This window comes from Pseudorca crassidens, chromosome 4 (genome assembly GCF_039906515.1).
Source record: "Pseudorca crassidens isolate mPseCra1 chromosome 4, mPseCra1.hap1, whole genome shotgun sequence".
Lineage (NCBI taxonomy): Eukaryota > Metazoa > Chordata > Mammalia > Artiodactyla > Delphinidae > Pseudorca > Pseudorca crassidens.
This window is the reverse complement of record NC_090299.1, coordinates 120455240-120472353: the sequence shown is the minus strand read 5'-3', so window position 1 is coordinate 120472353 and position 17114 is coordinate 120455240. Positions and strand designations below refer to the sequence as shown.

Genomic DNA, 17114 nt, shown 5'->3' with positions numbered 1-17114 from the left:
ATGGTTGACTGGTGAAGGAAAATCAACAACTGGTAGAATTATGAGACTGTGTCAAATGGTCAGGCAAATGTTTAGTGTGATAGTCCATTTCACCTTCTGAAAGAATCTCTTGGACTTTCAGAATGTGAAGGACGCAAAGCATCTTCCTGCAAATTTTCTTCAATTTATTGATATTTATACATATTCAGTGATGCTTTTCTACCCAAAATATAGATATTCCATTTATTCATTTTGTGTGTGTGGGCATACATGCATGTGTGTCAGTGTGCATGAGAGAGTGTGCACACACATGCAAGGGTTGACACATACGGACACACTTTAAAATAAGCTTTAAATGGTATAATAATATGGTAACTACAATCATAGTTATAAATAAAATTACACTTAAAACTTCAAAATTTAGGGTTTACATTAAAATAGCTTATCTAAGGGCCACCCCTCTAGACAGCAACAGAGGGCAGTAAATAACTGGTCTTGAATAGATGGGAATCATAATGTGCCGGACACTGAACATCTTTTCTAATTTATTAAGTTAAAAGAGGAAATTGCCCAAAATTAATTTCCCAAAATTTTAAAATGCATTTCACTAATTTCACTTTTCAGAGTAAGCACATTTTTCATTCCAATTATTTCTGTAGGCTTTAAATGCCAGTTAGAAAAAGTAATTCAGCTTATTATTTATGAATCTATTATAAGAGTTAATTAAGTTTAATAAATCAGTAAAAGAAAGAAAAGTGAGGTAACTGGTAGGGAAAAAAATCAGGGAATTGTATTTTTGATCTCAGGTAGTTTTTTTTTACCATGACTTTTAAATTTATACATACATAGTTATTTATTACATACTGAAATAGTAAAGTATTAGGTGTAGCAAAACTCAAAATTTGCAAATTTTGGAGAGATTTAAACTGAAATATTTGCTACCATAAAGCAATAGTGATGAAAGTGAAATATCTGAGGATTATACAGCAACTAAATTACCCACACTGAATCATTTTTGCTGGTTATATTCAGAGAAAAAACTACTTTGCAAATCAAAATCCAGGAGATAGTCAAGCAATGTGGTTGATTCTTTTAATCTAAAACACCTTTTATTAGCATAATTTTACCTATAACAATTTCCAATAAATAAGATAGGGTTTCATAATGGAAAGCAAAAATACATTTCACACTGGCTTTTACAATGGTCCTGTGAAGAAAAATGTGGTGGTTTGATTTCTGAAATACTACAGGTCCAGGAATGGAAGAATTCTAGATGCTCAAATGACTAAATAGCTAAATATATGCACATACAATTATGTATGGAATGACAGGTTAATATGCACAGTTTATTTTTAATATGCACAGTTTATAAAAACATGGTTTTAACATGTCTGAGTTTCTTTCTAATTCCATCCAGGTTTGAGGCCATTTTCTTGTACATGGCTTTTGATTTTCTGTTTCAAATTTGAGTGCTGCTTTTAAAGCTTGGCCATTATAAGCCCTACCTGTCCTCTCAAGAAAATATTTTACCAATTTTAGAGAAGCCTCACTAAGCCATAGAGAGTAAGAAGGTAATCCAAAACCCACTATTCCCTACTTTGGCCTCGGATTGGTGGAGCAAAACCTATACGCACAAAGAAAGTTGCCTGTAAGCTTTATGCCCTCCCCACAGCAGTCTTTTCTCAGCATAAAGATATGTTTTAAATGTAAACTTAGATTACTCCACTTCTTTACTCAATATTCTCCAATGACAATATTGTGTCAATATTCAAAAGTATTCATTACCCCTCTCTAGGAGATAATTATACATCCCTACCCTACTGTTGCTGGGTTTAGTCGTGTGACTTGCTCTGGACAATATCATGTGAGCAAAAACTGTGTCATTTCTGGAGAGAATCTTTAAGAGCAAATATGGTTGACCATATTGTTTCTATTCTTTCTGCTACAACTGCAAGGTTCCAAAAAGAGGCTTCTCCATCAGACTGGACACCATAGTGACGACTCTGGAGTGAGCTACAGCTGACCAGTGGCGGATATATAGTAAGAGTAAGGAGTAAGTGTTTGTTGCTCTAGCTCCTGGGATTTGGGAGTTGTTTGTTACCACGTCATAAATTGCCTAAGCTGACTGACACAGTCTCGCTATTTTGCTCAGAGGAAAATCAAATCACTTATTAAAAAAAATTATAAGATCTTACACAATCTTCACACACAAATATCTTATCATATAGATATTGTCTCTTATTATCATCCCTGTCACTCCACTCGAGCCATGAAGTTTCCTTGTTGTGCCCTGAGCATGCAGAAATACTCTTGCCTCAGAGTCTTTTTACTGTCTATTTTCTCTGTCAGAAACTCTGTTTCCGAGATATACATATGGCTCGTTTCCTCCTCTTTCAAGTTCTGTGCAAATGTCCTTCCATCCCACTTACACTACTTTCCTTTTTGTCCTAGAATTTATTGTCTATTAAAACATTTTATATTTCATTTATCTTTGCAGGGTTTTTGCCTCCCCACCTAGAATGTAAGCTTTTGGTGGGCAGAAAGTGTACCTGTTTTGCTCATGCTATAACGCTAGCTCCTAGAATACAGTCTGGCACATAACAGAACTCAATAGTTACAGAGGACATATTGGTGGTTGCCAGAGGTGGGGACTAAGGGTGGGTGAAATGGATCAAAGGGGGTCAAAATGTACAGACTTCCAGTTACACAATAAGCAATTTCTGAGGCTGTAATGTGCAGCATGGTGACTAAAGTTAATACCATATCATATATTTTAAAGTTGCTAAGAGAGTAGATCTCAAAAGTTCTCATCACAAGAAAAAAAAAAAAACGTGTAACTAAGTATGATGATGGATATTAACTAAACTTATTGTGGTGATCACTTCACAATATGTACAAGTCTAAAATCATCATGTTATACACCTAAAACACTATGTTGTATGTCAATTATATCTCAATAAAACTGGAAAAATTTTGAAAAATAAAAAGTCAAAAATTTTAATAAATAAATACTTATTGAAAGAACAGATCTCCTAAGTGCAGGACACAGCTAACTCTAGTAATTAACAGCAAGCATCCAAAGAAGTGGTGGAAATGCTCAAGGTGAGGGGTTCAACATACTCTTGCTTCAGCAAGGAGACTCCTCCTTCAGCCTGGCTCTCCACTTTTTCTATTAGTATAATTCTATAAATTCCTTTGAAAAACTATTTTTTCTGCTTAAGTTAGCCAGTCTCTGTTGCTTGAGAACAAGAATCCTGGCTAGCACACTTCCTCTGCCTAACTATAACATCCTTGCAGAGAGAAAACAACTTATATTCAATTTTATAGTCCCCAAAGTTAGTATAGTAGTGGCACAAAATGAGAATTCAATAGGAAAGGATGAATAAGTGACTACTATTACAGTCTGAATAATTAAACTGACAAAAGTTAAATACAATTAAAGCATATGAAACCTAGAAAATAAGTTAACTCTACGTTTGTTTGTTTGATTGTTTTTTAGTAATCATTAAAAATCAGCATATAATAGATGAAGGTAATAAATTCAGTTACATAAATCTCTGACTTACAAAGAATAAAATCAAACAACTTCTATTACTAAATGGTCTCACATTTTGCTGTTTATAATTAATAATCTTGTAAAATAAATAAATGCCACTGAAGCTAATAGACATTCATTGAAAATTATGTATAGCTCAGTTCAAACCTTTTGTCAATAATGAGGGTTAAAGCTTATGTCCACTGCAGATGAAGCAAAGATATCATATACCTAAAAACATGCATACAGATATATATAAACATAATGTACGATTATAATACAACTTAAAAATAAGAAATACACTAGAGCTAAATGGCAAAAAGATCTGATTTCTACTTTTTGTGTTTTAAAATTTTATTATTTTCCCACCTATCAAAGGCCTGATATGGAACTAGACACCCAATAAATATTTATTGAATAAAAATTGACTGTAGCAGAATAAGATGGGAAATATAATGCTCTAAATGATATAGGTGATTCCATATTTAATAATTCCTCCCATAAATATGGAGATTATTTTAGCTTTTATTTTTAAAAATTGCAAGAGCTACAAGTTGTCTGACTTAGTGGGTAAACTCAATGAAAGTGATGATAATGATAAGGAGTAATAAGACACATTTGCCTTCTAGATTAAAGCTAGAAACAGAACTGATAAATGTTGTCATCCATATCAATGGCACCACCTTAAAGGTTCTCCATATTCTATGGATATTTATACTAGGTATTGCTAAATGTGATACATTATATGCCACAGCTCTTATAGGAGAAAAGACTCAATACTAAATCCAACAGAGTGTTAAATGTTTGACTCAAAATATATCTTATTCCAGATGGCTTTCACTATTTTGTGTAATACCAACTGTCAAACTCTTTAATAATTTAAATTGATTTTTATGAGATATAAATGCAGCATTATCATAGCAAGAATGATGAAATAACCATAATTTCATGAAATTGTGGCCAATAATGGTAATTTCAAATGAAATTTAGAAGTCACAAAATGATTAGAATGATTAGCAGGCCAATGATCAAGTTTCATAAAAAGTATCATCCTTCCTATCACTGAAAAAATAATACAGGGCAAACTTTGAACTGGAAAATGAGCACCAAAACAAATCACCAAAATGCGACACTACTACTATAACAGTCACAAATAAACTCGAGTCCAATTTCAAGAATGTAACTACAGATTTAAGTGCCTTGGGGAAAGTCATAACTTCAGTTTTCACATCTCTAAATTGATGAAGTACATGTTCTTCAAACCTCTTTCGAATTCTTACATTTTTTAATATCAGGATTACACACAATGTACTTTAGCTGACATGTAAATTGTTGGTACTTTCCTGATCACCTCCCTATAATGCCATGTGCTGTGTGTCATGAGGGACACAGAGGTAAGCTCCCTGCTCTCATCATTGATGAAGGTAGACATTTGAACCAACAGTGGAAATGGAGCTATTATAGCTATTGTAGAGCAAAGTCCCACTGCAGGCAGCTCAAAAATGGGTGAGCATGAAATATGTGAAAGATTTCCACTGATGAAAAAGGAAAGTAAAGGCATTCAAGCAACTAAAACATCACAAAAACAAACATGAAGGAATGATAGTGAATGGGGAAAAATAGTTTAGCAGGATAAAACAAGTGAAATCGAAAACTTTGAAAAGAGACAAATTAATAAAAGAAAATGAGTATAAATATGAATTTGTTACAAACAGAATTTGAGCAATAAAATAATAAGTGATTGGTTCTTTGCATGTATTTACAGAATTGAAGGGTGGGTAAAGAAAAGATGTATTGATTTGAATACATTATATATTTAGAAATACGTAATCTGAGCTATATCCACTCCTATTAGATAATCAGAAGGAAGGAAGAACAGTCTAGATTTGGACCTTAAAAGGTCCTTAATATTTAAAAATATTAAATACATATAAAGAATTAGTTGGGACTTCAAATGTAACCAAAACTTATCAAGAGTAAGTAATTAGAGTAATTTAGAAGAAAACATTGCTTAAATAAGTCAGCTAAAAAAATTATGGTACTATCAAAATATATAGAAAAATAATAATGTATAATTTTTCCTAATGTCACTTAAGTAGGGCCAAAATTAAAACTCATTACTTTTTAAGTTAAGTTAAATGTTCTAGGAAAATATGGTAGAACAAAGCCAGATGATGTAATGCCCCCAATACCTAGTGAAATATATACTTCCTCCACCCTGAAAATATGTGTCATTAGGGCATGAACTATTTCCTCCAAAGGAATTATGCATTTATTTTTACTTCTCTATGTGAACTATAATAGAGGGTATTCATATACTTATAGTTGATTAGAGATAATTCCTCTTTATAGAAGAATTTCAGCTAATAAATGTAGAAGGAATAAAAGAAAAGAACAACATGAGAAAATGACTATTTTGCAATGATGGGAACTTACAATTGAGGGACCTGGCTGTCACCATTTGAATCCACTGATCAATCACAGTATCACTAAAGTGGTAGGTCCAGGCATATGTGCCTCTTGATGTGATGCAGTGTAAAGTAGACAGCACACCCTATCAAGTATTCTTAGCAAACAAACAAACAAAAATGGAAACAATTTAAATACTCAAATATTTAAATATAAGTTCCAACTAACTGGAAATATAGGGAGAAAAAATTTGAAAGTTTTCACAATGAAAAGTCTTTTAAAGTACACAGCATTGCTTGGAGAACTGCTGTTACTGTAACTTGGCTAGATTATGGGATTTGTGGAGAGAAGTGGTGGCAGCAGAAGCAGCAGATGGAAGCTGTGGTAAGTTCATGGCATTCCTTAAATGTTACATCCAAGCATCTAGGTTTTATTCTCAGGCTAGCATTTCCCAGAATGTGTTCTGGAATACTGATATACGTTCTTCACTATTAACAGGGTGAGATGGGTGTTCCCTTTTTAAAATAAGTTTAGGGAACACTGTACTCTATATTTCTTTCAATTGGTTGAATATTAGTAAGGTTTAGCACACTGCTTGTAGAAATACCTATTGAAATTTAACACAGCATTTTCACAACTTATAGAATAGTTTATTTTGAAGAGAGTATTATTATCCTGTAAGAAGCAAATCTAGAAAATGTCACTGTAGGAGGAAACACTGAGGAATCTCAAAAAGTGTAGTATTTTGCTCTGAAGAGTATTTTTTGAAGATAATTCTAGTGGCAGTGAATTGGTTAGGCAAGACTGGAGAGCAGTTGGAGTACAGCCGGTGTGAGGGGACAAAGACATGAATGGACCAGGGGACTGACATGGGATAAAAGTGGAAACCATAAGACATAGTGGATATCAACAGAAATATTTCTGTTGATATCACTAAAAATTCAATCACTAAAAACAATACTGAGGTTTCTAACTCAGGTTAGTGGGATGTTGGCAATGCCACCATATAGTTAGAACAGAAGGAAAGGCAGCTGTGGTGGTGGAGGATGCACAGAGGTCTGTGATCAAAGAGTATATTTATTTAATATATAATATTCTCTTATGTAAAATTCATACTTTCCCATGGGCAAAATACTAAGCAAATATTAAAAAGTGAATCTTACCTATGGATTTTTTTTTCCCTTCTAAATTTACTTAAGTCATTCCCTGGTTCTACTTACCCACAAGGCCTATATGTGAATACAATGTAACTCTCTTCATCCCCTCTTTCAATGAAAGTCACACATGTGTGCTTTTCCCAGTGCCTCATGGCCTGCTTGAACATGGCTCGCTGGCTGCCTGGAAAAATGGCATGACATTAATAAAACAGTGGGCTCTTCCAACCCAGGTCTGGCTGCACAGGTCAGACAACACCTCTATCATCAACCAGAGAATACTAGCTCCGACCACTGCAGTGAGCCACTCTTGAGAGTGGACACTGCCTTCATAATCAGTAGGCTTGAGCTTACTGTCTCTACAAGTATGTGTGTACAAGGCTCTGTGAACGAGACATACATTATTCCTGTCAGCTGAAATCAGCTTCCAGATTTAATGGGTACATTTGAAATTCAATTTAAAAACCAGAATAGTTCTTTAGATTCTTAGAACTCAAGACTAAATACATTCTTAAATTTCAAGACACACTAACTGACAACTCAGGTGAATGGAATATTTCTCATGTTTCATTTAATACTATGTTTTATATGTTAGTATTCTTTAAAAATATACAATTAATCTATATGATAATTATTAATTCTTTATCAAAATAGACTCTCTGGGAATATCTTACCAGTGAAGTTGCCTCCTATAACGTAAGGAATAACACCTCCAGGCCATACTCTTTCAGTTCTTGATGTAGCAGCTCTGGGAACTCGATTTTTCTCATTTTGCCCTGAGAATTTTAGAGGTACTTTTTCCTTAACTGTGTTGTTTTGCTCCAAGCCTGCAGTGACATTTAAAACATTCTGTGAAACAGAAGTCCTTGGTCAGAGAATCATTTACCTCTTAAAGGACAAGGTAAAATGCCTTATTTACACATTTATATAAATATGCCTGAAGTCAAAATGCATTAAAGAAAAACTTCATTTATATTACATACTTGAAAAAAGTGTTAAAATATTTAAGTAGTTCATGTCAAAATACTATTTTCTAATGCTCTATGAGCAAATTTGATGAATTTCCATACAACAGCCCACAGTGGACAGAAGTCAGGTAGACTTTGTAAGCCACAGAAAAATTTTTTTGTTTTCTACTTTACTAGAGCACTAAGAAATTCACCACTAGAATTAAAAAGACATTGTTTAAAAAGTCCTATGATGTCCAAAACCTTTCTTACTCCTGCTAAATCCCTAGTCCTTTAAATCAGAATTGATATTCTGTAGAACAGTTTAAAATTGTGAATATTACACTGTAGAGATAGTAAATGAAATAGAATAAGACAGATATGGTCTCAGATTCTGGGACAATGGGCTATCTCTGTCACTTTCCTCGGGATTCATATCCACACAACAGAAAAGATTTAGAGAGCAGTACACAAGGTGAACAGGCCAACATAAAATGCAGTCTATTGTAGAAGAGCTTTCAAGTCTGCAGTCACTAACTTTTCTTGATGACCCTTCATAATTTTTTGTTACTGTTTTATTTTTCCTACATTTTCATGATTATTTTTTTCTTATTTATATATCATTGTTTATGCAAATAGTTTACCACTTACATACACTTCAGACACAACGAATACTGAATGTATGCGCCCTATGCCTGTGTTCCTAACATGTCTAACTTTTTAATATCCTGGAGCAAAGTATCTTCACTTTGGAAAATTAATCCTTAAAAGTAGGCACTTTAAAATATTTAATTAGTACTAATCAATTTAAGATATGTTAGGATATGAACTTTGAACAGAAGACTTGAAAAAGAAACTCTAAAATCTACAAACAGTGATTAATAAATTCAATACTTTAAATATTAACTAATCATTAAGCCAGAAGGCAGTTTCTCTGAATGTTTTCTCTATATATTTTTGGAAGGGTAAAAAATATTTTCAATTTTTTTTTAATCTAATTAATCAGTTTGACAATTTACTTTAAGTGGATTTTATTTCAAAAGAAACAGCCATGATATTTTTCCATTTGACTAAAACTGATGTAGCTCCATGCTTGATAGAAATACCAATTTACTGGAAATAAATACCAACAATAAAATAAACACCTAATACATTTTTTTATTAAAGAGAAGCTGAAAATAAGCTAAAATATTTCAAATGTCCCCAATTAAGTTCTAAAAAACTTACGTTGGATATCAACTAACAAAATAACAATGAATAAAGGACTCTTTCTCAGCATATATCCTTTCCATAATTTGCAGCTTAATGGCAAACAGAACTACTATGAGTATAATATTCACTGTACATCGTGTCTGAAACTTTAAACATTGATATACCAGAGCCAATTCTTCTTATCCTGTCTATAAGTTGGTAGAGGGCCCCTCGTTTCTTTGACATACCATGGTCTCCAAATCCACCTTAAAGAGGAAAAGAAAATAGTAAGTTAACTTCACTGTAAATTAAAGTTCTTGTAAATAAGTAATAGTAATAGGCTACATTGATTTCTCTTTGGACATCTCTTTTTATGTGGTCTTAAAGTAATGAATACCCATAAATCTTGGAAGAGGGTAAAAATTCTACAATAACAAATTTTAGTAACTAAAACTAAAGGGGTAAGAGAAATTAAGAGAGCAATCTAAATGACTTTATTTGGACATCATGGCAATTGCATCATCTATTGATAATTTGAAACATTTTTCTTCACTGTGACCTTGACATCACATAGTATTATATAAGATGACAACAAGTTGTTCTTTCCTGTTGAGTGCATTCCAGCTATTTTCCCAATACAAACTAAATATTTTCAGATGGCAAATCAGCAAATGGAAATAAAAATGTTAGAAGAGCATAGGTATGTAAATTCTCAATGCAACAGGAAAAAAAAAGCAAGTGTATAGTGCAACTTTTGCCCCAAAGCTTGGATAAATTTTGAGATATTTCTAATAGCATATGACATTTTATAATGTATTCAAATAAATTTTGAAAATTAGTTTCTATAATTTATAAAAACCAATAACATAAATTTAAAAAAATTCACAAGGTGAGAATCCAAAAGGACGTCCAGCTGCAAAATACACTGTTATGTTATGCAATTTGCAAAATTTATAAAGGTGATATAAAGAATTTTATAGCTCAAAATGTAGAGGAGAGGGTGACATAAGGAAATATGTCTCCTTGCAATTTTAAGAACAAAGTCATATCAGAAAGCAGATCATTTGATGAAAACCCAAATCTTCTGATTCTCATTCCAGGGCTTTAACAAAATGCTCTCCCAGTTTTATCTCTTATTTTGCCTTCTCCTTGAATCTTTGATAGACAAATACAAAGAGGTATCATTGAATAAACAAGTAATTTGATCACTAATGATATCAGAACAAGTGGTTCATGAGCCTCTGGGCTAAGACAATGAAAGAGGACCAGAAATTCATGCAAACCACAAAGGGTTCTTGCATGGAAATAGTTTGAACTATTTCCTTCCAATATTTTTTCCCCTTTGAAATTAATACTGAAACCTAATTACCTAGATTGAAGCTAATAACAAACAAAAACAATAATAAAAATTATTAATATATAAGCCTCTTATAGGAAATATCAATTAAGTCCTTATAAGGCAAATAAGTTACAGTGCTTGTTCACTAATAATCTGCTTAATCATTTGAATTACATGGTCACATTTTTGCCATGCCCCTTGAGAAAAAGATTTGAAATTTTTTTCATTGAATATTTTAGAAAGATGAGGTAATACTTAAATGCATTCATTCCTAAGCAGTTACAACAAACATTCTTAAAGGATAGTAAAAATGTATTTGAAATGACCATTGCATAACAATTATATTGCATATTAGATAGGTCTGAAACACATATAAATAGGTATAGAAAGAGGCTACAAATAGCTATAGAAGGAGGAAAAAAGAAATGTCTTAGTTAATATTAAGGTAATTATAAGCATAAGAATAATTATAGGCTAGGGAAAACATTTCAAGACTCTTAAAGTCAATAATGTTTTTTGAATAATTTTTATAGCAATATAAATAAAATTCTGTGTAGATAGTTCACTGAAACAGAAAAAAGGAAAATTCATAATGTGTTTCTCATATATTCTAAAATTTTTAAAATAAAAATATACAAACCTAATAAATATTTGAGAAAGACAATACATTTTGAAATAAGAAAATAAATATAGTCAATTCAGCACAAACTAACAAGAAAGGGAAAAGTTAGAGTAAGAAAAAACTAAAATATAGAATTCTTTATGATGTTTGAAATTCAACTGAATAGTGCAAATTACTTTGAAACATGTACCTTTCACATATATATTTACAGTATGATTTTTATAATTGATAGTATAATTCTGTTTTATGCTATTTATCTAAATAATGATATTTTACTTCCAAATGTTACTATTTCAGAGCTTAACTATAAATGAAATGACAAAATTACATAGTATTAAAATGTTCTAAATCACAGAAAATGAATGTCCCCAGTACAAAGAGAGGACAATGGGTTAAATAAATGACCTGAATAAAGCTTGAATCTAATGAAAATTTTAATAAAAATTGAGAATGTAATGTGATAAATTTAAGATTTTGCTGAGTTATATCATTGCTCTCTTGTTCCAAATCTGTTGTCTCTGTGACAGTGTTAAGTGTGAGATAGTGGTTGGAGTCTGTCAATAAACATACCTATAGGAATGTACTATCTGCGATTACACTGCAAAGCAGTTTCCCTCATATATTTGGTGTATGTTTCAGAAAAGACTCACTATGTATAAAAAGGCTAAAGCATATTATTTTTAAGTACTGTATTATTTAAGTTTTATTACCTTACATAAATTTCTTATATGTAATAATATTTTGATTATGTACAATAATGTCTTTATTCTTAAAAGGGCATGCTAACCTATTTAATATTGAAAAGCTATGTTGTTGGCAATTCACTTCAAAATATTTTATACATACTTGTACATGTATGCATGCACACATACATACAGAGAGCAAATATGGTAAACTGAACAACTGCTGAATCTTCAAGGTGTATGGTTGTTGTTTGCATTATCCTATCAACTTTTAGATATCTTTGAAACATGTCATAATAAAAAGCTGCGAAAAAGTAAATTGGGCAAAGAGTCTTAAGACTAAAATATATTTGTCTGCTAGATACCACAGAGGAACTATATGTTTTATTTTCCATAGAATACAAGAAGAAAATAAAAATAACATTGGACAGAAGGAGAGATTCAATGAAATCAAAAAGCATGACACTGAATAAATGTTTTAGCAATAACTACAAAAATAAATTTAAAATTTTTAACCTTGCAATTTTTCTCCAAAATAAAATACAGAATAAAAACTGTATCAAGATAATATGAAATATTTTTTAAATTTTAGTACAGATATTTTAAAATGAGGATCCAAATGTCTTTTAAAATATTACAAGTCTCATATAGGCATAATTCAAATATGTTCAAACAGCTGAAATTGATAATCTCTTCCAGGTTTCCACAAAAATTATAAAAATAGATATATAAATTTTTCTAAATAAGTTTGTATTTAATGACTCTAAGAATAATTTACTTTTTGCATCTCAATATCTAAATAGGAGGCAACTGAATATAATGTTCAAGACTATGAAATTTAACCTTCCTCAGAATTGAATTTTGGTCCTGACTCAGTCATTTCCTGGCTATGTGACAATAAGAAAACTACATAACCTTGTAAATCTCCATCTCCTCACTTGTAAATCACAATAAGCAGCTACCTTCATGGGGTCATTATGAGGATTCAAAGAGCTAACACCTGCAGAGTACTTAAACCAGGCCCCGTACATGGTACATGGTAAACACTACAATATCTTTGTTAAATACATTAATTAATAAAATTAAAACTATGAATAAAACTTAAATTTCTAAATAGGCTCATTCATATCAAGAAAATCAAAGTTGATCACTGGAATATTAAAAATGATCTAAAGAGTATTTTAGCATTTCAAGAGTATATTTTCTTCTAAATGAATGCAAACTGAATCAAATAATCAACTGTACCTGTGGTATGTCCAAATTTTCCAAAGGGGTTCTGTGTAAGGTCAATTGTCCTATCAATTTGAAAGATATTTAAGTCTTCATCGTCTAAGGCAATGTCACCCCAAAACACAGCTAAAAAACAAAATTTCAATTAAAATATAAATTATTTAAGAACAAAAATCGACGCAAACACAGCTAATTAGAAAAATATTGCTAAAAAATGTGGAAATGTGGTCCCTAAAGATATAGAGATATTTCAGAAAGTAAGTGTAACTGAACTTACTGGACCTGTTACAGTGTAATATGAGCCACCTGTGAAAGAATGTGACCCACTCTTTTTACTTTGATGTTTGAGGGGAGAGGGAGAAAGTTATTTCTTTGAATGAAATGGCCTCAGATTTATGGGGTGGGGGGGTTCTAAGAGAAGAAAATTCAGCAATCATGGCTAATTTGCAAATAAGTGAAAATCTGATAAGAATGCCTATATTTACAGTGGATGTCTGAGATCAGCAGGTCTTCACTGACAGGTAGAAGAAGAGGTAGTAGCAACTAAACCGTGTGCTATGATAGTTTCATAAAGTGAAGTTCAATTGAGACAAAAGAATATTGCACTGTTATAGCAACTTATTCATCACATTTTTATACAGTTATAATGTACTTTCTCTAAAGATGGCATTGCCTCTGAGTCTCTATAAAATGTATAAATTAAGTCAACTTTTATTTAGGCAATGACCAGGTGCTGACCTTTCATCATTAATGACAAATAAGACATTGTCCATATTTTTAGGAGCATCAAAATCATTACCCTGATCCTGGAAACACTCTATCTTTTATGCCCAGCAGTTTATGCTACTTAATAAAGCAAAGCTCTATAAACCATTGTGAATGTATTTAAACCAGTAAGTGAATTCTCTTTTAAGGTCAGAAATATACATTTGCATAACAAAAAATGGCCTCCTTGTTTATTTGAGTCCAAAAGTATCCCTTTGTACTACCAGATGTCAAAATATAATAACTTTAGGAAATGTAGCAAATTTAAGAGAGAGAATAAATTAATCATAAAATAGTAAAACATTGACAAATGCCATGGAAATTCTGGGATACTTGTTTCTTGATACAGGTTTACAAATTTGCTTTTTAAATATTTTCTTCAGATTTTTCTTCTGCAAAACCAAAAAGGCGAGGAGAAATTTACATTAAAAAATTTAGAGAGAATCCTACTCAATATATTGTAATCACCTATAAGGGAAAAGAATCTGAAAAAGTGTATATATATATATATATATATATATATATATAACTGTATCACCATGCTGTACACCTGAAACTAGCACGACATTGTAAATCAACTATATTTCAATTTTAAAAAGTGAAAAATATTTAGAAAATGACAAAATCCATCCTTTTCAAATCACTTTTACTAAATTCAAACCTTAATATGTATGAATTTTAGCTATAAAAACTAATTAATAAAATTAGTTTTAAGTCATAAATTTCAATCCTGAAAGCTATACAATGCTTTAGGCTTTGATCAAAGGTTTATCATATAAAATTGTATACTTAGTTTAGTTCACTTATACAAAACTGACATGAGATAAGAAGGGGTTTTTTTATGTGTAAATCTAGAAAGGAAGAAAATAGAAACTAGTTCAAGACGCGTTATCAGTTCAACATATGAAAAAATCTTCATTAGAATTAGAATTCGCTCATCAACCCCTCTCTTCTGCCCTACTGTCAATGGAATGGCAGTCTGTAGAAGTAAAGTGATGCTTACAATCTTTTGATATCAGAGACGAAGTCTGTAGAAGTTAATAGTGCTGACTAAGAAGATGGTCTTAATGCCTGAAATTGAATCCAGCTTCTAATCAGCTTCATACACATACAGCAGGAACTGCTAAGTCTCCACCATCCCTAAAGCCAGACATCCTAACAAATAGATGGCCTACCTAAATAAAATATTTTTCAATTATATAAAGGCTGGTTCATTTACATAAATAAATTTTGCACTTTTTTTTCAAGATTTTTCACTATTCCAAGGTAGATACAAGTTTGCTAGTTATTTAAATCTCCTATCGTGTATTTACTATGCACATAGTTGTGAACACCGACTGGCAGTGACTCTCTCAGTCTGCCTATTCCTTCCCTAGTGCTGGGGGACAGTTAAGGACACTAAAAAAGTGCTTCTCTTTTATTTTTCCAGGAAACACAGCAAATCTGGTAAAAACGTAGGCTCTGATTTAGTAGGTCTGGGGAGAGGTCTCAGATCTACATTTTTAAGAAGCTCTCATTACTACAAATAATTATCATTGTCATTATCTTTATTAGAATCATTTTTTTTCTCCAACAATAAATTTTACTCCTCTCTGAATCAGCTGGTTGACTTGAAAGCTTAAGCATTCAACCAAATAAAGTGTATTTCGTCTGTACTACATTTATATAATAAAGGTAGTAGTAAAATAAAACTCAAATGTGTTTTAGATTTTTATTTTCTTGTAGTGACTTTTCACATACAATAGGATTCATGTCTTGATGGATTATATCAAACGAAGATCAGCAGTCCAAGTTGATATAACACTTCACAGAAGAAAAAAAAAATATTTCTGGGATAAGAACGGCATAAGACCAGATGATTCTCGAAGGAGACAAAACTGCTCTGGAGTACATAGCCTATTTTTCATTTATTGTTATTTTTTTCTGAACTAATAGCCTCAGTAGCTTTGCAGTTCTGAATATGCCATGAATTGCTTCAGGAGCAATAGTGAGTGACTAAGCCAATTCGTATGTGTGTAGACGATATACTGTAGGCCATATACATCATTAAATCTTGATATTATCTACAGCAACAAAAAATAGACATCTTAGAATTTTCAACCTATCACATTGTATAAAATGCAAAATTTCTTTTTTTTTTGCACACATTTGAAGGTTTCCTTAATTTACCTTCTACTTTAGTCTAAGTGACTTATTTCTACATGTTAAATATTTACTTATGCATTGGCATAGCAAGTTGGACGATGACAATTTATATTAATATGGATTTAGAATTTGCATTGTAATCCAACATATATTTTTTATAGAGTCTCCAAGATATTTGTAATTTTCAAGTCTACTTTGGAGCTTTTTGTTTTTCTTTCTATATGGTATTTTCTATTTATTTTCATCAAAAAACAAAAATTAAAGAGAAATACTTTTAAAACTATAAATTATCAGGCTTCCCTGGTGGTACAGTGTTAAAAATCCACCTGCCAATGCAGGGGACATGGGTTCAATCCCTGGCCCAGGAAGATCCCACATGCTGTGGAGCAACTAAGCCCGTGTGCCACAGCTACTGAGCCTGAGCTCTAGAGCCCGTAAGCCACAGCTACTGAGCCTGCATGCCACAACTACTGAAGCTCGCGTGCCTATAGCCCGTGCTCCACAAGAGAAGCCACGACAATGAGAAGCCCTCGCATCACCAACCTGCCGCAACTAGAGAAAGCCTGCGCGCAGCAACGAAGACCCAACACAGCCAAAAATAAACAAATTAATTAATTAAAAAAACTATATATTATCAGTCATTAGCCCCATTTAATACAGTGATTTGAGTTTAGTGATATCAGATACAGAAGCAATATAGGAAACTGGTTATAAATTACTATACTAGGGAAATGTTCAGTACAATTAGAATATTTACTATCTGTTTGGAATTCTGCTCAGATCCAGTCAAAAAATAGGGATGTAGTTAACCAATAGGCCAAAATAAAATGTCAAAAATAACAATTTTGAAACTACTTGGAAAACCACAGATTTTGTTTTTCCCCAAAGGCTATTTGCATTCATTGTACTACAAATTTTTTTTTTAATCAGAGACCAAAAAAAAAAAAAAACAAAGGGTGCTTTTATTGCACATTTTATAAAAGAATATATGGTGAAAATAAGCCATCCAAGGTTGTGATTCCCTACACTCTAACTTTAAATGATGTCTCTTCCACCCACATCCCAATTCCCCAGTGATCTATAGTCCTGCAATTCTGAAGCTGGGGTACAGGGAC

The 17114-nt window shown here is 32.0% G+C and overlaps 1 protein-coding gene across 7 annotated transcripts in view; it reads right to left on the bottom strand.

The window, feature by feature from the left end:
* TLL1 (tolloid like 1) overlaps positions 1-17114 on the bottom strand; it is a 267057-nt gene that overhangs the window by 135740 nt on the left and 114203 nt on the right. For all 7 annotated transcript variants that reach the window (XM_067736574.1, XM_067736575.1, XM_067736576.1 and 4 more), the window contains 4 exons: positions 13105-13215; positions 9401-9481; positions 7752-7904; positions 7144-7261 (listed from right to left, as the gene is read on the bottom strand). In XM_067736574.1, coding sequence (XP_067592675.1) covers positions 7144-7261; positions 7752-7904; positions 9401-9481; positions 13105-13215 — 463 coding nt within the window. The remainder of the gene's footprint in view (positions 1-7143; positions 7262-7751; positions 7905-9400; positions 9482-13104; positions 13216-17114) is intronic.